The sequence below is a fragment of the Anthonomus grandis genome, chromosome 11 (assembly GCF_022605725.1).
Source record: "Anthonomus grandis grandis chromosome 11, icAntGran1.3, whole genome shotgun sequence".
NCBI classification, from domain to species: domain Eukaryota; kingdom Metazoa; phylum Arthropoda; class Insecta; order Coleoptera; family Curculionidae; genus Anthonomus; species Anthonomus grandis.
Genome location: NC_065556.1, coordinates 15,841,569 through 15,863,856, shown reverse-complemented (window position 1 = coordinate 15,863,856; position 22,288 = coordinate 15,841,569). Strand labels below are relative to the sequence as shown.

Genomic DNA, 22,288 nt, shown 5'->3' with positions numbered 1-22,288 from the left:
CTAGGAAATAATTACATTGCATTTACTTCTATTTGCAGCTATATCAGCTTAATAGAATTTATTTCAATTCAATTGAAATCTTCGTGTAATATTACTATAATCGCATTGCAATATACCATTACTGTAACATTATTTTAGATTAACTACCTCAAGCTCACCTAAAAATATCATCTCTTCTTATTTAGAAACACAAACGACTCTATCAGCGTGATGCATGATGTCGAGTATTCGGTTTTTCGACTGGATTAATAAAAAATGTTGTTTATCAACCCACAAAAGAAGACAAAACACGAAAGTACTTTGGCGAGCCGTTACGGGACATTCTTCGCGCGTTAATTTTCAATACAATGCGCTCCCGGCAAGGTCTTTCGACTCCGGAGTTGCTATTTTGCCGCCGGGGCCGCGAGTCCACTATTTTTTTACGCTCTCTTGCATCACGACTCGTGCTTAAATTCTTAAAATTGTTTTTTATCAATATTAAATTTACCAATTTTAATTCACATTAACAAAATACAGAAAAACTTGAACAGTTATGCATCAAAATATTGTTCTAAAGCCTATTATGCATACTTTTACTCTTCGATGACATACTGACTTCTCAGTTAGGGTCAGTTTGTGCATATGCCCAAAATAAGAAGTTTGGATGGCAGCCGCATCATCGACAGGTCGATAACGTTTTAAAAAATATTTAAAAAAATATTTCTAAACTCCACCTACTATCATAGTCATAGAGCTATTGTGAAAAAAATTAAATTAGATATTTTGCATTCAAAATTCTTTAGTAATTAATCAACTGCCATTTCAAAAAGTATATATTTATTTAAATTGCCAGGAGAAACATTCTTGCAGGCTTATTGACTTATCATTAAAGGAAGTTACTGAGAATGTTGACTTAATACTTGTTATGTTATCTTAAATAATAAACAATATCCTATTATTCGCAGACATTTGTTTCTATACAAGAATATATAACTGTATTTTAAACATTTGTTGCAGAATGGGTACGTGGAATGCAAAAACAACTGTCCGAGGATTGACGAGTGCCATTTAGTTGTTCAGGATCGATGCTGTAAGATTTGTAAAGGTAAAAACCTCTTACACATACATCATTATGCAACCTTATCTAAATTGATTATTATTTGATGCAAATAGCTTTCTTAGCTTCTTTTCTAGCTTTCTTTTCTTTCTGAACTTGCATAAATTCTTTAATTTTTTATATCTTTTCAAGTTAAAAGAATTATTTGAAATCAATAAAGACAAGCATATCCATTTATGTTATGCATAGGTATAACATAAATGTATATTTCTTTGAAAGTCTTAATTTATAATTTACTTAACTTTTTATAGGATGCATTTACAAAGGCCTCTCATATCCAAGCCATACAGAGTGGACGGACCCAAATGAACCTTGTAAAATCTTACGGTGTGAAGCTGGCGTAGTTACCATTTCAGATTTGCACTGTTATACTCCCTGCAAGAACTCAATACCACCTGAACCTGGAAAATGTTGTCGTACTTGCCCAGGTAAAAACGATATATAAAGTTTTGCTTAAACCTTTTTTATTATTATAAAAATATATATAAAAGCTATATTATGATGAAATATATTTTCCATATATCTGGTCATCGACCTCTCATCAAATATCTTTCTAGACTTTCAAAGATTTATTAATAAAGATTTTTGATACAAATTCATCCCTGTTAATATTACATTGAATATTACATTCAATTTTTATTTTTTTTGGAATGAGACAGTATATTAAAAAAACCCAACGAAAAACAATTTATTATTTTTTTTTATTTAAAATTTGTATAATAAAAACTTGCGAATACTAGTCCACTTTACTTTATTACATATGATAATTTTTTTTTAATGTTTGGACGACATAGTACTTAAAAAAAATATCAAATTTCTTCTATATATCTAGATTTTACATAAATCATAAATGCTCATACATACAGGGTGGCGCATCAAAAACGAATCAGAGCCAATTTACAAGCAGTCCATTAATTTTTTAGAAAAACGCTCGGACCCGTCAATTTTATTTTCGAGGGGGACACTTAATAATCACAAAATCACTTTCCCATCTACAACCCTCAAGCAAGGATGGCACTACCCCTAAAATCTTAAATGGGAAGGGGGGTCGAGTGGTCGACCTCATTGGAAAGGTCTTTTAATTCTCTTTACAAGGGTACTTGGTTTGACTCAATTTAAGTAAGTACTTTTTAAAATTTTCGCATTTAAACCTTAAAAGGTAATTTTCAATATTTTTACTTTATCATAGACTACTAAAGGTACTTTTAAGAAAAAAAATGCCAGGCAGTAGGACAAAACCATCAAGTATTATTAAATTATGAGACAAAAAATGAAATAGCTCTATCATATTACAGAATATTTTGACTTTAAGTCTAGTCATTCAAAAATTATCGCAAAAATAGATTTAAAAAGAATTTGCTTAAGTGTTAGCTTATAATAAATATTGAAAATGGCCACCTTCATTCTCCATATAATAAAAAAGATTTTACTCAAAGCATTGTCGCACGTTCTGCAATACTTCAGGCGTGATTTGAAGACACTCATTTACAATTCTGCCTTGTAAATCGTCTAACGAAGTGGGTTCAGTCTCATAAACTTTGCTTTTTAAGTGGCCTTAAAGAAAAAAGTCTAGAGGTGATAATTCCGGCGATCGTGAAGGCCATTTAATAGCACCTCTTCTTCCAATCCATCGTCCTGGAAACGTCCGATCCAAATATTCTCGCACGAATAACGTATAATGTGGTGGGGCACCATCCTGCTGAAACATCAATCTATCCTCATCGTATCTGTCATTTTAAGTTTCAATTATAGCTGTCAATGCTGGATCAATGGCCTGTTGTAATAGCTCTTAGTAAGTACATTTCACCTGTCAGATTTCCAGGTAAAAAAATGGACCAACTAAATTATCACCAAAGATACCAGCCCAGACATTTAACTTTTGTGGGTATTGTGTGTGTACCTCACGATTCACTCTAGGATTATTGTCGGACCAATATCGGCAGTTATGACGATTGACCAAGCCATTCAGGAAAAAAGAGCTTTCATCAGAGAAACACGTATTAAACAAAAAATTTGGGTCATTAATAATTCGTTCACTCATAATTTCACTAAATTGTGATCGCCGATCAAAATCATCTTCATTCAGCTCATGCACAAGATGTATTTTGTACGGATGAAACTTATGAGCTTTCAGAGTTCTTTGGATACTACGTCGACTAATACCTGTGACAGTTTCCAATTGACGGGTACTTAATGTAGGATCTAGATTAATATGCCCTAGTACAGCCACTTCCATACCTTCATTCCTTATAGGATTTTCAATATTGCGTTTGCGATTCGCCACTGATCCAGTTTCTCGAAATTTGGAAACAAGCTCCAATATTGCTCCAAATTCATGTCGCTCATTAAATAATTCCGCCGTTCTATTAGCACATTGATTATTTCCAAAAAATAATTCAATTATTTCAACTCTTTCTGCCGTTGTATACACCATTTTTATTTTTAAAAATAGGTATTACCTAAAAAAAAACAAAGTCCCGCACTATAAATCACCTTTTTAAAAGCGTACTACATTTAGAAGAAATTTAAAATAATTCAATTTTTAGTTTTGGTCAACAAGAAAATTTTACAAATATTTGTAAAATTTTTTGGCTGACCCGTTCTCTAGTTCATCCGTATTATTTTAATGATATTTATTACCTGTCGTAAATAAATTAATATTAATACCAACGTAGCCTGTGATTGAGATAGTGAACTAAAGCAAATTCTTTTTAAAAGTATTTTTGCGAAAATTTTTTAAATGTCTAGACTTAAGGTCAAAATATTCTGTAATATGATAGAGCTATCTCATTTTTTGTCTCATAATTTTATAATACTTGATGGTTTTGTCCTACTGCCTTGCATTGTTTTTCTTAAAAGTACCTTTAGTAGTCTATGATAAAGTAAAAATATTGAAAATTACCGTTTAAGGTTTATATGCGAAAATTTTAAAAAGTACTTACACTTAAATTGCATCAAACCAAGTAGCCTTGTAAAGAGAATTAAAAGACCTTTCCAATGAGGTATCACTCGACCCCCCTTCCCTTTTAAGATTTTAGGGGTAGTGCCACTCCCGCCCGTAATTGGCTCTGTTTCGTTTTCGTATATCTCACACAAATCTTGTTATCACGAATTCAAATATTTATATCTGTATATCTATAACTTACAAGGGTTGGCGCGAGCATTTTTTGGCCTCAGTAGCCCTGATTAATGGATCTGTTGATAGAAGCCACCTGCCTGAGAGATAATTGAGATACACTGAGAGTTCTGCAACAAAATAATGATAGAGTGTCTCATCTTTGTACTTGTATGCCTTGCTGCTTAGTTTCCAATTAGAAGGCATCGTTTTAGTCAGCTACAATTTTTGCCCTACCTCTCATTGGCACCCTTATTGATATAAATGTCCAGGGTCATGTGGTTCTTCTGCTATGCTCAAGCATGTCTTCGAACTAGCTTTAGTTTTAATGCCCTAATCTATTTTCTGGTCTCAGATAATAGGTCTTATGATAACTGTATATATCCACATAACTTCACTGGGAGAAAGACAATGAAGAATCTAATTTAGTTAGCAGTTAATTGTATCGAGTGTTGAAAAAAGGAAAATTTGTTTTATTTACCATCAAGAATTGAATTTTTATACAAAATTTGGATTAAAAAATTTTGAAGTTTTTTTAGAAATACCGTACCGTTGTTTTAGCTTTTTGGTATTATCTTATAATACAAAATATATATTATATTCTAGGAATTTTTTTTATTATAAAAAGGATCATAATACAACTTAAAGCAAGAGGCAATCTTTAGTGCATTTAATTATTATAAATGTTCTACATATTCAATTATCTTTAATCTATTTTCACGACAAAAATTAAAACATCTTTATTTTAATTAATGCAAATTCTGCAAATAAATATTAAATTATTGATTTTAAGCATGTTTTTATGTCTTGTTAATCTATAATTCATAAAATAGGATTTTTTCTTATTTCCAATACATGATAATAAATAAAGGATTTTTTGGCTATCAGAATCGTTTTTTTTTTATTAAAAAATGTATTATGCATATATGAGGGTAAGAGTAATTTAGGGTGGATAATAAAATTTGAGAAGGGAAATACAGCAACTTATAATTTTTTTTATTTATGAATATCTACGTTATTTATGTAGATAAAAAAACATTTTTTTAAATATTGCATTAAAAATCTTTAACAAAATTAACAAATAAAGGCATATAGAAAAATTTTAAAAAGAAATCCAAAAACAATATTATACTATAAAAAAAAATTATTTAAAAAGGTGGATAGGGGGCTGAAAAAGTGTGAAAAAGATATTTCTTTAGAAGATGATCAAGATATTTTGTTTAGGGAAAATTTCGCCAAAGTTATGAGAGCCATCTGAAGAATATAAAAAAAAATATTATTATATAACTTAAATCCTGTAATTAAAAAACAATATATAATATAACGCATTACGTAATTTTCTGACGGTTTGCACCCAATTCTATTGAAAACACGCAGGTAACAGGTAATACATTTTTTGCGGCTATTATTGCGGTTTTAATATTATGCACGTTTTTATTAGCCATTCTTGCGTACTAATTTATGTATTTAAAGAATACCCATTTGGTTTTTGCGGTTTTGTCGTTTGTATATTCTAATATCATCGGTTACAGTTTCATCCTTAAAGAAAAACAGTATATCTCAATTCGATGCTCGTTATTGTGATCTCAAAAATAAACGGGATCGCTTAAATCTATAACGTTCTACACATTAAAATAACTGTTGTTGTTTTAAAATTTGACAAATTTAAAGTAGTTCACCCATTTTTCATTGGGAATTTGTTACTCTCAGATAAAATAACAATGGTGGGCATTCACGGCCTTCGTATATTCTAGCAAAAAAATCATTACATGTATATATTTTCTAGATTGTCAGATAAATGGCCAAGTGGTAGCAGAAGATAGGGACGTAATATCTGATGACGATCCATGCGTTAAATGTAGATGTAGCAACAAACGACTTACGTGCATGAAAAAGGCTTGTCCAGTATTGCAGTGTTCGATTGACAAGCAGTTTAAACTACCAGGTAAAAACTATAACTAAAACCCCTGAAACCATTTTAATTTATATAAAAAAACTCTTTCAGGTGAATGCTGCCCAAGATGTAAAGGTACCCGTAGCATTATAATGGTAGAACATGCCTGTCCTATTCAAACCTCCTTCTTTTGGGACGGCCAAAGCTGGAAACTGGACAAATGTACCGAGTGTTCATGCATAAATAGCACCTCGGTTTGCACAAGGGTGTCATGTCCAATTTTAGACTGTGCTCCGGAGCTACAAAAATCCTTTCCTGGACATTGCTGTCCCATTTGCACCAAGCCTAGAGTCGAAGAGATGATAACTCACTGTGAACTAGACGGGCGAGTTTATGAGGCATGTTATTACGTTAATTTATCGTTAGACAATTTTATATAATCGTAACTTGTTAGGTAGGATGGTAATGTTTATCAACTGGATGTATGCAGTTCTTGTAAGTGCCACAACGGAAAGTTTAGCTGTGCCAGAACGAAATGTAACACTTGTGCTCCCAATATGAAAATGCTGAGAATACCCGGGGAATGTTGTGCAAAATGTGTGGAAAGTAAGTGTCAATCAATTAAAAAAATAAATTATTTATTTGAAGAGTTTATAAAGGAAGTAAGAGCATATAATATGTTATTACCTGAATTATGGATTATAGTAAATCTTTTACTTAAATAATCATAACTTTCATGCGGATCATGAACTTATGGCAATAAAAATGGATTTTTTTCATTTCTTTTATGGTATTTTTGGTAAAGTAAAATATTTTTTGGATTTTATTTTTTTAGAAAGTGAATTATCCTAAATCGTTTGAAATTAAAAACAAAAAGATTAAACTTTATCTGTTATTCATTATATTACATGGGCAAAGACATTCAGCAACACTTAATAAGGCCTAGCTAAGTTGGAGAGAGCTGAAACTAATAATAAACTCTGCTTTTAATTTAGATACCACAGAAACAATTAAACAAAATATTGTACCCTAAATAGTAAAACTACGAAATACTATACGTATTTACCACTTAAATGTCATTTTCATCACGTTTAAAATTCTATTTATATATTTTTTAGATATATATTATCATAATGTATAATATAATATAACAGTATACCATCGTGTCCATTTAAGTTATGCTTCTATTTACTATTTTAGATGATGGAGCTTGTATGGCGTTTGGGGATCCTCACTACAAAACTTTTGATGGTATGATTTACACATTTAAAGGGATTGGAAAGTATCAGCTAATTGAAGACGTCTACAACAAAAGTTTTTCCATAAAAGTGGCTAATTATGAATACGTAGCTCATAATTCTAAGGCCTCTACAATAACCAAGAGGGTTGCAGTAAATTTTGGAAAAATTCGGCTCAATTTGCAGCAAAGGCTAAGGGTAAAATATAACGGAAATAAAGCTGCAATACCTTTGGTGGAACCTGGATACTTTAATGTAAGTTGCATATATATTTTAAAATTTGAAAAAATTCTTCTATTTCCCTCAACGAGACCCCAATATGATTTTAAATAGGTGAAAAAACACAAAGCATTGAGTGTCATCATAGAGCTGATCTGTAGCATGTGTATGTGTTATTAGTTTTCTATCGTTCAGATCTGATGATGCTCAATTCTTTGTGCGAAACGTGTAGCCGTTTTGAAAAATAATTTTATTGTATGACCTTTGAGACCGAGACTTTGTGTTTTTTCGCCTATTTATATATATATATTTCCATTCAAGTAAAAGTTTTCTAAGCTTAAAAGATGCAGAACAAACAAAACAAATTACTAAATTTTTTATAGTTAACCAGAAAAGGAGATCTTCTTGAAGTACGTCTACAAAATGATGTAACTATAACTTGGAATGGCAGAAGTTTTTTGGAGGTAACTGTGCCTCCAGTATTTAAAGGAAAACTACGAGGTTTATGTGGCAATTTTAATGGAGATGTTCAAGATGACTTTCAAACGAAAACTGGCAAAATAGTCGGAGATAAGGATCTACTGAGCTTTGGGTCTTCTTGGTGTGTAGGTAAGTTTGCGACAACTTTAATTTATTACAGATATTCAACATATTTGATTTAAAGGTAAAAAATCCGAATGTGCTAAGAAAATAAAGCCGGAAAAACAAAAAGGAGGAAGAGATCCAACGGAGTGTAAATATCTTTTTAACGAAAGCTTCTCAGAGTGTGAATCAAAGTTGAGCAACAGTAAATATTTTAAAGCATGCAGGATGGACATGCACTCCTGTGCCCATAAGAAATGTTACTGCGAGAGTATTATGGCTTATGCCAGGGAGTGTGAGAGGTTGGGGGTCAAGCTGCCCAATTGGCAAAAGTAAGTGTTCTATTGATTTTATAAATTTGTAAACAAAGTGATAACTATTAATTAAAACTAATTTAACCAGTTTTATCTAAAGGACAATCTGCATGTTATAGTTAGCTTATCTCAGGGAAACAAAGAAGTTACAGTATTTTGTTGGAAGTTCTTTATATTATAATCTCATAGTTGAATTAGCTAGTTAAGTTATTTTCTAGATTTAAAAGTCCTATCGATTGGTTTTCCATAACTTTTCACTTTGGTTCTAGTAATTTTTTCGTTAGAGAAAATCTTAAAGTTTAGTTCAAAAAATCATCTTGTAATCTCAAGTGTCACATCGCTTTTTATTTAGCCTAATCTAATGTTCAATCATTAATCTAATTCAAGTGTATAGATTCGACATAGGTTTAGGGTAAACATAGTAGTTATAACTGCTTTGTTCCTAAATTGCAATAGGCATTTTAATATTGACCTGCCAAATGTAGTAATACGATTTCAAAAAATTTAAAAGGACTAGTTAGTGAGCAAATATATATGGATATAGATATAGACTCAATAGCTTAAAATTGATTACGAAAATAAAATTGATTATACGCATTTTAAAGTTTTGGAATCTATTTTAAGATTTTGTTTAAAATGTATACATATTTATGGCTTTTTCATACCATTACGTTTGTTTTTTTATGTGTTTGCCTCTTAAGACTTCCTATCCTGATATTTTTCCTTCCAGAGAAGGTATATTAATAATGTTCTAGGTAATTATATTTTATTTTCATCTACATTTAATATTTCTTCTCTCTCTTCAATATTTACCTGTCGACGATTTCTAATATCTCTTCTTACGTTTAGGGATTTACTTTTTTGTTAAAATAAGATTTAAAAAAAAATGCGAAGACTAAAATACTAAAGTAAAATAATATAAAAACATACTGTAAATCTTCGTTCATTAAAATTAAAATATTAGATGTACTAGATCAAACTATTATATGTACAGGGTGGTGCGATTTCGACTGTTTTAACAGAAAACTCGTATTTTCTCAAACTCATATTTCCAACAGATACAAATTGACTTATATGTCACGAGCTCAAATTTTGTAAAAAAAAATTTAAAATCAAACTGTTTGGCCGCTAGGGGGCGTTTCTTGAATTTGGTCGATTTTGGTAATTAGCCATACCTTTTTTGCTATTAAAGATAATTGACTTCTGAAAACACTTTCTCAAAGTACTTTTTAACGATAAATATTCTTATGTTATATATTTTTATACAGGGTATTTCATAAAGTTGATATTCCAAAAAAAATTTTTTCTTATGGAGCACATATTATTTTTTTATAAATTCTTAAAGCCCTTAAAATCCTCTTTTCAAAAATATATAAATTTAATGTATATTAAATAATGAATTTTACTAACAACTAAAAAGCTATCAGTGATCAAAATAGTTTTTTTACGTCATCAATCATTTTTTTCTTCGCTAATTTGCTTTTTTTTTGGTAGTTCCAACAATTTCAATTTTGATAATACAAATCTATATTTTTTTATTCATAATTTTATTAGGTCATTATGTTACTTGATTTAATTGCTTGAACCGTTTGTTAGTAGATAACCCAGCATCACCTTTTTTGCCATTAAGATGTATTTATTTTTATTCGGTGTATGTTTTATTCTTTATTTTTTTATGTTCAGAATTTTAAGGACAACACCAATTTTCTTAAACGCTCTTAGACAACATAAAGCAATCAATTTCAATTGGTATTTCTTATACGCTAATATCATAAGTATTACCAATAAATTCCCGTGAAACTATCAGGCACTTTATTCTTACCTTCTTAATGAGCATTAAATTATGCACTTAATGAACAATTTTAAATCCATTAAGTAAACAAACTGGTAAAAAGTCACATGGTGAAAGTTCAGTTGTGAGAGTCGCCAAGATGTAGTGTATGAGTGGACTCGCAAGTTGTAATGGCGATTCATCCAGACTTTTGCTGATCAATTACAGGTTTAGGATATGTGTTACATAGTTGAGTTTAGTTGCTGTTATTGAGATGTAGTGTATAAGTGAAGTCGCGAGTCATATCGCGTATCACAAACGAAGTTACTTACGAGTTTCCTCTATTCCTCATTACTCCTTAAACCCGAATATGGGTCTCTTTCAAAACTCTTGTTGACAAACTATGGGTCGAAGAGTTACAGTGGACTGCTAACTGCAGTCGTTGTTGGAAGAAATGTGCTCACAAAGTTTTCCCCATTTTCCCTATTTGGGTCTCTCTTAACCCATTAAGGCCGAGAATAGAATTTTTTTCAATTTAAGGTTTTTTTAGCATTTAGCTTGCTAAATTAAATGTCCAAAGCATGATTTAATGTTTTTTATAAAATCTGCGAATGAAATTTAAAAAAAACACGTATTTCCATATGAGATTAGTCTACTACACATATGTATATTGAGGGCGCGCAAGTTGGAACAAATTAATTTAAAATTCAGTAGTGTGTTCGAAAAAAAAACGCTCGGACGATTTTTATTTTTTGTGCGATTGGTGATGAATTCATCTATCAAAAATGAGCTAGGACCATCAATTTAATTTTTTTTAATGGAAACACCCATTTTTTTATTTTATTTTTTGATTTTGTATAAAATTTTAAGTATATTTTGTATACCATGTACCATATACCATACCTAATCTTAATATTTATTAGGAAATTTGCGATTAAATTTTTTATAAATAACCATGAATTTTTGAAACAGTTTAAAAAAAAAAAAAACGAAACAAAAAAATTAAAATAAATGTTCAAATTGTTGACCATTAACTTCCTGACAGTAACCAAGTCGATATTCAAATTCTTGTAATAATTTACTTATTGTTTGAAGCTAGATTTGTTGTATTCCGGCTTTAATTTTATTTTTTAATTCGTCTAAACTTTCAGGTTTATCAAAATAAAATTTTGATTTTACATAGCCCCATAGAAAAAAATCCAATGGGGTTAAATCTGACGATCTTGCTGGCCATTCAATAAAACCCCCCCTTCCAACCCATCTATTTGGGAAAATGTTAGTAAGGTAATCTCATGCTGTTCGCAAATAGTAAGGGGAGGGCGCCATCCTGTTGGAACTATATCGAATCTGCCGGTATAAATGGGTTTTCACCATTTGGATAAGGTACAATTAAACTAGATACTATCTAATTTTGAAGCAACTCCAAATATTTTTTAAAAGTATGTGCGTCCTCAATAAAAATAGGGACCCACAATTGACGTGCCCAGAATTCCTCCCCATACGTTTAACTTGTTGGGAAATTGTGTATGACTTTCCATACTGCAGTGTGGATTTTCTGGTGCCCAATAACGAAAAATTTTGCCTATTTTACAGAACCATTTAAAAAAAAACTTGCCTCGTTGGAAAAAATTAATTTTACTTAAGAATTGTGGGTTTGCATTACATTTATTCATCATTATTTTGCAAAACTCTATTCTTCAGATGAGATGATTTTTAACAAGCTCCTGAATTAAATGAATTTTATATGGATTCAGTTTATTCCTATGCAAATATTTTAGAACACGTGATTTACTAACCGACTGATCTGCAGCAACTTGTCGAGTTGATTTATGTGGATTTTCTTGTAAATGGAGCAGAATGTTTAATTGTCTGTTTTCTGGAAGCGTGGGACGGTCCAGGTCATATTTGTCTTTAACATGACCAAAATCTCTAAACTTTTCTTTAATTTTGCTTACTACCGAATATGTAATAGGCCTCTCCGGGGAATTATTATTAAATAGATCGCAAACTTTGGCCTGTGTTCGAGTCTTGTCGCCATATCCTAACATCATCAAAATTTCAATTCTTTGTTTTTCAGTTAAACACGCCATACTTTTAAACTTTGCAACTGCACTTGACACACTGACATTTACGTAAAGTAATGCATACTGTTTCCATGCGATTAAATGATGACAAGGTGTCAACAATCAAAAGATACCTTAGTTAAAATACTATTAAAAAAACATGTTTGAATATGCTCAAATGATCCAAACAGTTGCCAATTTAATAATAACGTTAGTATCAAGAATAAGACATAATATTTATAATATACTTAAAATTCTATGCAGAATTTAAAAATGGAATAAAAAATGGGTGTTTCTATTTAAAAAATTGGAGTTGATGGTCGTTGCTTATTTTTGGTTCACCCTGTATACACGAATTTATTATCAAAAAGACCGGCGTTTCCGAGCATTTTTTTTTAACACACCCCTGAATTTTTAAATGAATTTGGTCCAACTTGCGCGTCCTCACTGTATACATACTGAACAAAAAAAATATAGAACGGAAATTATATTTTTATCGACAATGAAATTTTTAAAACAGTCTATACCAAGTCCACAAAGGCTTGCAGTAGTAAAAAGATTGTCGATAAAAAAGTTGTATTTTAATGTCTTTTTATTACCCAACTCGGCAATTATTTGGGGAGGTGCTGCCGTCTTTCCAACTATTTGTTCATTTGTTTTTTCCTTGATAAATTAAACTATCCAATACCTTAGTTTTTTAACAAGTTGGGGTTAAGGTACCAAAACTTTATATTCAACGCGAATAGGTGTGCCGCGGCTAAATTGTTTACAGCCTTGGAAATCAAAATACCAAAGAATTGATTCATTATATGACGGATTTTATTCTAAAACGAAATGCTAAATGAATTTTATGGTGAATGATCTGGCAGTGTACGAAGTTTCTAGATTTTGTCAGTTAAGTCAATCTTAGAATTATTGATAAAATGTATATATTTGCAAATTTAAAAAAATAATCATGATGTTTTCCATGTCATTTGAATTTTCCTAGTAATTTGTTTTAGACGATAAAACGTTAAAACCACTAAGGATAAGTATTTCTATATAAATTTTAATTCATCGATAGACATTTTTGGGTCTGGACTGTTTTTTAGTAGAGCGTAATTGGTGGATTCAGTTATAACCTTCTGCGATAAGTTATCGAAGAAAAAAAGTTCAAATATGACCACAAAACTCATTTGACTATACTTAGAATAATCGCTTGATACTGGGTTTGTAAAAGATCCTAAATAAATTTCGGTTCAGTAGGTCTTAGTTTCAAGGTTTATTTTTTAGGATCACTTTGGTCTTAATAAGCTTTATTTCCAACAGGTTATATATACCCAGTTAATGGTCTTAATCCTGGTCTTAATCTTTTACACGAGTAGTTCCAGATGTCTGTGGAATGAGTTTGCACAACACTATAGCTTCATTGCCTTGTTGAACTCCCATCTTCTCATTCTTAATAAAAATAGTTTCAGCACTCTGTGATTCAAGTTATCCAATCATTTTTTTTCCACGGAAATAAAGTGTATGATAAATAAAAATGCTACATTTGCAGAAACGCCTAAAGAGCCCCTAAAGGAATAACTCGGTTTACACTAAAATTGTGATGTAGTTATAAAGTATTGATCAAGGCACGTCATACAATCTAAGCATCCTTTTAATACTGATGCAGTACATAAATTATTTTTTCCTTGTAAAGAAATCCACATCACTAATAATACCTCCAGCGTAAAGTCCGCATTTTCCACCCTAGTGGTACAGTTTAAAACATAAGGTAGTTTAACATAAAACACATTGGAAAAAATATATTAATACAAAAAATCTTTATGTTTTTACGTTTATATCAATCATACAATACAATCATATTGTTAAACTCTAATCCAAATTTATAATAAGAAGAAAGCCTTTTATTCTATGTATTTATAGGTTTCGGTAATAACATAACGAAATCCGATTTCAGTCCCGTATGAATATCAGGAAAATTCGGAAAGTAAAATGAATTGGACACCTTAGCGCTTCTTCTTAAATATGAAATTTTAAACTCATTGGAATTTATGATTTTTTTATTTCCAAAATTTTAGCGACATAGTGGACGTAATTTTCAAATTTCCCTAATACAAATGCGTCTTCTAAAATTGCAGTTGTTTCGGTAATTGCAGTAATCGTGTCATCTTTCTGTTCCTCCAACATATGATATTGGAGATCAGCTAAGGTTAATTCATTCATCCAAAGAGTCCGCTAACTGTAACTCTAAACTTTCAGATTCCATTTCTGATTCACTCTCACTTGTCTTTTTCCTTTTACTTTGTACGTCCTTTTTATACTCTTTATTGTCTAAAACTTTCGATATATTTCGCTTTACTTTTGTCACTGTCTTAATATTTGGGATTTTATTTTTTTCTGTTTTGTAAGAAAGCTCTTTCATTTCCGGCGTGCTGGTTAAAATAACACAATCTTCGATTTCCGTGTTCGATTTGAATTTTTCCTAGGCGCAGCCTTTGGGAATCCTCGAAACTCAAATGGCATAGTAAAGGAACTCTCTGATGTCGACGCTATTTCAAACGTTGAGTTTTCCTCATCTAGTCCACATTCCCTAATTTTCGTTGCACTAGATAAATCAGCGCTGGAGGTAGCTGCAATGCTTGTTGACGATATATCATTAATAATGGTAGCTTGTATTCCCACCATTCCTTTTTGTGTATCGTCGTTTTCTAAATCTTTTTTTCGTTTGTCAGTAACCGAGGATAAAAGAAAATCAGCTTCCATAAAAATATTTTTGTTAAACGGGTAGATTCCTGTAGATTAGTGAGCTATACCGACACATTCTGCAATTTGGTATAATATCAATGTACTAGTAGGTATAATAACAATGGTACAATAGGCAATTAGGAACTCCAGGATGGTTAAGAAGCCACGAATCAATTGCACTGTTGAAAACATTTTTAAAAGAAAAAAATACTGACTTATCTAAAGGATGCATCTTGTTGCTTGTGTGTGGAGGTAGGGTTAAAATGATTATGCCATTCGATTTTGATTTTTCTGCTATCTCCAAAGACATATGTATTTCGTGATTGTCATATATTAATAGACATGGATTTTCTTTCGTAGTAGAAGTATACTTAATAAAATGATCTATTACTTGGGTGAAAAGGTCTGCGGTTATCCAGCCACTTGGATTGGTTAGTCTCAACGTTTCTGGCGGTGCTCCATTTAACATGAGGTCATTAAATTTTGTACGTGGGAAAATAATTGCTGGCGGTAGAAATATTCCATCTGCTCGAATTATTGCACAAGTAGTAGCTAGTAATCCTCTTTCGGCACTTGTGCACTGGTTTAACTGCTTAATCCCTTTGGTACTATTTTATGAGGCCGCTGGACGGTTGTTGTAGCCGTTTCATCTAATCCCATTATATATTCGGATATCTTGAACTGATGGGTGTTTTTTATATATTTGCTCTAAATGTGAAAAAAATCTTTCAACATTAGGTTTCGTAAACGAAGTAAGCCTCGATAGAGAGCAAGCTTCGGGTCTTCTAATGCTTAAGGATAGATTTCTCCTTATAAAAGCCCGTAACCAATCTTTGCTTGCGCACTTATTAGTTTTCCAAGATTCTGGCACAGTAATATTGTTTTTAGCAGCCATTTCGTGCACCAATTGTCTAACTTTTAGGGTATTTAATCCGTATGCCAATTTGGTGCAGGTCTTAATGTAATCACACATAATCTTTTCCTGCTCTGAGGTAAACACTAATCGAACAGCATAATTTGGCTCCATCTTGGCTTTAGAGTCATTTTTCTCTTTCATCACATATCACTTTAATGTGTTAAAGTTTATGTCAAACATCTCTGCAGCAACGCAAAGTGAAGTTCCATTTCTTTTCACCTCTTGGACGGCTGCCGTCATTTGTTCGCTTGTAAATTTGTCTCTTGTTCGTTTTTTCTTCTTTCTTACCATGGTATACCTGCAATAAAAAAAATGACTGTATAGAACGATCATAATGGTACACAATGAAACACGTATCATTGTGTACTACATGCATGTGTTTCAATGTGTACTACCGCATGCTTTAAATTTCAATTCAATGTAAATGCGAAGCCTAAAAAATTTTGGCCCCAATATTTATAGGTTAAAACTTATACATTACAAGAAGTAAAATGACATATTAATAAAAACTAAATTTATTTATTTGGAGGAAATATACGTTTCTATGTTCGATCTTCTTTTCAATATTTATCCATAAGAAAACAGAAATCGCTTCGTAAAATCTTTGTTGGTCGGCATACGAAAACTAACTAATGGTGGCTGACGCAATACTGTATGGGTCGTTCGCGACAGCGCTAGTGAAATTGTGGCGGCAAATTTAAACGATACCACTCTCTCCTATTATATGCTCTAGATACTACAAAGATACATCTAATGTGCAAAAAATCGTGCCACCCTAGTTTTCCACCCTTGTAAAGCCTCACTTGTTTAGTGGTGCTATATGGGACCGCTAGGCTTTAATTGGTTAAGCAATTGCAAGTCCAAGAGGTGCAGTACACAGTCGATCTTTGTTACTATGGCTAAGATATATAAGTCATGTGTCTAGTTACAATATACCCTTATTTACCATTACTTTTTAAACCATGATATGGAGGTCTTTCCAGATTCTTAGTGACCAACTACAGGTCCAAGAGTTACAGTGTCTGATATGAATTTACCCAAAAACTGGTCTTTATTCCTACACTCTTAGTTTCCAAGTAAAGATCCGTGCATGTACTTATATCTAAACTCAGTAAAAAGCTATCGTTATGAGTATAAGTAAGTAAAGTTACCTGTTAAGAAGCAGCAGTGAGTGCAAATAAGGTAAAACTAAAAATAAATTGGTATACGTAAGGACAACACAGACAATTAGCTACTAAATGGCTATAATTGGTATTGAATAAGTTGTTTCATTTATTACGTTAATTGATTTAACGCGATATAAGCTGTGGTCTTTTAATGAAGACGAAAGAGTAAACTAATGCAGTATACTAGTACTGCAGGGATAATAACACAATACTGTAGGCTCTATTTGGGCAAAAAGCCAGGCAATAGTGTTCTTATCTTCCCCGAATAGCGTTTACTTCAGATTCTCTAATATACTAATAAAATAATATATGAAATAGTCTATTCAAAGAAATTATTGCCAAAGATTCTCTCAAAGTTTCAAAGATATACCATAAGAACTATGACACACATTTTATTTTATTAAAATATAAATTAAAAATAATATATAAATAATAAATTTAAAAGTACAAAATAAAATATTATGAAAAATATATGGCTTTAACATAAACATAATTATTAAGTTTCTAAAGGAATTTAAAAGCTTCTCAAATGGATGAAGAGAGGAATATTATTTTATAAGATTTAATGATCTGGTTAATGAACTATTCGAACCATAATTAGTTCCATAAAAATACAGTTACAGTAGGTAGTGGTACTATTCCTCTGGTGCTCGATAAGTAATTAAACCGTTAATAGTTTTAAAGATGACACAAAAGTTATTAATTTCCCCTCTATGACATAATGACTTATTTAATTTCATTTAATTTTGGGTTATTTTACACTAAACTGCAAAATAATTGATCTAAAACAATAAAATGTTAAAAATTTGTTCTAAAACTGTTAAATACTAATAATGTAAACTGCATTAAAAAAGATAACACTACAGATGGGTACTTTAATTGAGATCTTAATAAGAACGAAACAGAATCATTAATAAAACCAGGCAGCTTTATTACTTTAGATATAATTAAATTATTATGGTCATAAGATTTTAACTTATTGTCTTTCCCAATATACCTAAAATATTCAATATATTTAGTACTTCTAATACTTTACCAATTAAGTAAATAATGACACAGACTTACCAACCAATTTTATATAAAAACTGAAGTAATAAATGATAAAAATTATTTAGCTGATTAATTACATTTGCAAATAACAAACACTAGAATTTATTGTTAGATATATATTTTCCGACCTTCCGACTCCGAAGTGCTCCATTTGAAAATTAGCACATTAAAGTCAGTAGGTCTTAATTTGACCGTCAAGTGATGCTTGACTCTGTCGAACGCATTGAAGAAGTCCGCATAAATTGCATCTACATGGCAGTACAATTACACCATATTGTCCAAAGGTTTAAATATTACTTTAATTTGGTATTGAATTTTGTTTTAAAATGTTGTTTACTTTTAGAGCAAATAAAGATCTTTGATAAATAATAATTTTGTATCTGCAACTTTTCTTGAAAAAATGGTTGTTGATACTTAATGTTCAAATATTTAGCTAAAATTTTGCAGCTTAAAAAAAACTAGGCTAGAGGTAGGTAATAATATATTTTATGGAAAAAATGTTGCAGATGCAAAAATATTTATATAAATAATAGATTTTATTACACAAATTTAATCTTAAATCAATTTTTTTTGCATTTTGCAAGTTTTCTAAAACAATTACTGAGGTTAATGGATTACGAAAAGAAAATTTAAAAAAAAGATCACTTTTCTTATTAGATTATAATATTTAGGTCTAAGATTTGAGATAGGGTACTTATTATTTAATTTCTTAAGACTTTGTATGTAAACTATTATGTAAAAACGTCTATGGATGATATTCTACAGTTACTTTAATGTTAAAAAGAATATCCAACCATATTATAATTTGTAACTTCAGAAGTTTTTAATCTAATTAACTTTCATTTGGGGGCTATTGATTGGAGTATGAATTTTGATGGGTTGAATGTTGATGGTGCTGCGGGTAAGTTAAATGATATTTTACAGGATTGCCTTGATTTGTATGTTCTTAAAAAGAGACTAAGGACTTTATCTTTTCCTAAATGGTTTAGTCCTTTACTTAAAGACTTAATTTGTAAAACGAAGGCTGCACACAGGAAATATACGTCTACTCCCTCACCTGATTCTTATGCTCTTTTTTCGACCCTTAGATCTCGATGTAAAGTAGAACACGATCGTTGCTTTAGTGAATATATTGGTAAAGTGGAGAGGTGAGTGGTGGATGATAGTCGTTACTTTTGGAAGTTTGTCAATGACAAAAGAAAGAGCAATGCATTTCCAAATTCGATGTTTTTGGGCCAGGAAATGGCAGAGTCTAGGGAAGCAATTACTGATTTGTTTGCAAAGTTTTTTGCTACAGTTTACGACAACTCTACTTATCCCATTCTTGATTCTCTTGAATTTGGTTCCCAGAATATTATTGTTGGACGCTTCACTCTCTCGGAGGTATTTTCCAAGATGCAGAAATTACCTACCAAGTTTATCTGTGGGCCAGGTAATATACCTAATATCTTTTTAAAGAACTGTATTTATACAATTAGTAGGCCTGTCCAGATGATCTTTAATATGTGTTTACAGGACTCTACCTTCCCAGAAGCTTGGAAGCACAGTTTCATCATGCCCATATTTAAGGCTGGCAATAAGGGGGTATTGCCAATTATCGTAGCTAACATGGCAATGCAAAGGAATCATTAGTGAAAAACAGTCAGGATTCTCTTCTGGGAAATTCACAACCAGCAGTTTGGTTCAATACGAGTGTGATCTGTTGGGGGCTTTGGAGAGGGGGGTTCAGACTGATGCGGTCTATACCGACTTCTCCAAGGCCTTCGACAGGGTGAACTTTGGTCTCTTGCTGGCCAAGTTGGAAAGTGCTGATTTTCATGACTCCCTCTTAAAAGGGCTAAAGAGTTTTCTGATAGGAAGAACTCACAGTGTGAAGGTGCATGGCTGTACTTCTGCACCTACTAATGTAGTCTCAGGGGTTCCTGAGGGATCTCACTGTGCCCCTCTGCTCCTCAATCTATTTGTGAATGATATTGTTAATGTGATCAAGCATAGTTCTGTAAGTATGTTTGCTGATGACCTGAAGCTCTACATGCAGATTAAGCAGGTGAATGATATAGCCAAACTTAAACAGGAAGACCTTGATGCTTTGTGTGAGTGGTCAGTGATAAACGGATTGAGGCTCAATATTTCCAAGTGTTGCTACATATCATTTCATAGAGATTCGAAGAGATTCAATTCTACATAAAGTATCCTTGGTAAGTCCTTGCAGTATGTCAATGTAGTCAAGTCATCTGAGATTTGTTCATCACATCTCTAAAATAACTTTAAAGGGACTAATAGTGTTGGGTGCTGTAAATAGGTATACTTCACATCTCTCTCTGCAAGCCTATAGACTCCTTTATGTCTCACTGGTTAGATCTAAGCTTGAATTCTCTTCAGTAGTGTGGTCTCCTCTAGGTCAGAATTCAATAGATATGATTGAGGGAGTGCAAGATGGATTTATACGGTGTGCTGCATTTAGAATGGGCATTAGCTTTGACGAGTACCATCGTGAGGACATGAGAGTAAGACTTAACCTGGATACATTGGCCAAAAGGCGTGTGAACGCTGATCTTTGTTTTGTCTTTAAGCTGGTTAATGGCATGATTAATGCTCCTGACCTGCTTTCTAAAGTGGGTCTCAATGTTCCAAATAGAACTCTACGCAATTTTGACCTTTATCATGATCCTATGCACAGAACTGAATATGGCCGTCATTCTCCTATCGATAGATCTCTGAGTGTCTTAAACGCTCATAACATTGATTTATGTAGTAGTTCACTGTCCGTTTTTAAGAATAACCTGAGCAGACTATGGCTGTAATGGTGTCAACTCAGTTCTTAGATATATATATATTTATTTACATTGGATCAACTTACTAGGTTAAGTTGTCTATTATGTAATAATCTATTTTGTACACTTATTTTGTCAAATAGAGATTTAATAATAAATTAATTAATAATTGCAATTTTTTTTCCAGGCACAGTAACTGCCTTACCCTTAAAGAGAGAAAGAACAAACGAATAGAGCAACGACCAAGCCACCACCGAACCAAACCGCATAAATCGCTGGATATGTTGCGGTACTCGCATGTATCAAAACCATCCTGGAATCAGCTGTTGAACGTATCTCAAATTTCACAAAGATCACGAATCCTGAACCCGTTGCCCATCCAGTAGGTGATTGAAATAAAAGGGTCTTTTTTAGACGGCTAGTCATTTTCAGTATTTTTCAAATTTCGCCTGAGTAGAGAAAAAAGAAAGTCGCGCAAATGTTAACGACATTGTAAATACGTTGTTGTATTTTATTTTGAAAAGTGGTTAAAAAATGCCAAAATATGGATGTGAAGAATATCTTGTTCAGTTCGTATTTTGGTTTATTTGTTTATATAAGTGTATAAACTAGTTTGTTCAGAAAGTATTAGCGATTTTTTTCGTTGTTACATCTTAATCTTTACATGACTTTTTGGGCAATAGTATATTTTGTTTAATTAGGAACTCATAATTTTATTGATTGACTTGATAGGGGCTCTAGAACATTCCATAAATTCTTGTGAAAATATCTTATTGTTCAAATTGCCAGAAATAAAATAGATTTACCCAGTAGGTGAAAATGTAATCATATTACTCGGGATGCAGTATGTCCTAAATAATTACCTTAAATAGCCAAAACAAATATAAAATAAGAAATCGTCAACTCACGTTTTTAGGAGGTAAGATTAAAAAAAAATTTCTTATTGGAAAAACGGCTACAGTTAACCGAATCTTCAATTCTAGTTTGAATAATGAATTTTTAGAAAACTAGTCGAATTTAAAACGACATTAGAAAAGTTATAGCTGTTTTGAAAGAAAGATTTTAAATTTTATAATCTTGATTTTTTTAATTAAGTTTTATAGCCAAAATTAATAAGGTATAACAAAACCCAAAAAAAAATAATTTTTTTATATAACCGACTGCTTATTTGCACTTTTTTCCTTTATAGAAAGTTTTTTTGGTTTGGTATAACCAAAAAACTCTTAAAGAAACTATGTTAAAATCCAATTTGCTTAAGTATCAAGCAATAATTAGCTTTTCGATTGATTAAACGTAAATGTTTTTATATTGGACATTCTGCATAAAGAAAGGTTAATCGAATATTAAATTTATTTAAGTT

General features: G+C 31.5%; 1 protein-coding gene across 1 annotated transcript in view; it reads left to right on the top strand.

The window, feature by feature from the left end:
* LOC126742592 (BMP-binding endothelial regulator protein-like) overlaps nucleotides 1–22,081 on the top strand; it is a 257,705-nt gene extending 235,624 nt beyond the window's left edge. Inside the window, exons 4-12 of the mRNA XM_050449340.1 lie at nucleotides 997–1,084; nucleotides 1,348–1,524; nucleotides 5,998–6,156; nucleotides 6,217–6,503; nucleotides 6,564–6,711; nucleotides 7,306–7,598; nucleotides 7,946–8,171; nucleotides 8,227–8,476; nucleotides 21,116–22,081. Of these exons, the coding sequence (XP_050305297.1) occupies nucleotides 997–1,084; nucleotides 1,348–1,524; nucleotides 5,998–6,156; nucleotides 6,217–6,503; nucleotides 6,564–6,711; nucleotides 7,306–7,598; nucleotides 7,946–8,171; nucleotides 8,227–8,476; nucleotides 21,116–21,314 (1,827 nt within the window). The 3' untranslated portion in view covers nucleotides 21,315–22,081. The remainder of the gene's footprint in view (nucleotides 1–996; nucleotides 1,085–1,347; nucleotides 1,525–5,997; nucleotides 6,157–6,216; nucleotides 6,504–6,563; nucleotides 6,712–7,305; nucleotides 7,599–7,945; nucleotides 8,172–8,226; nucleotides 8,477–21,115) is intronic.
* The last annotated feature ends 207 nt before the right edge of the window (nucleotides 22,082–22,288 follow it).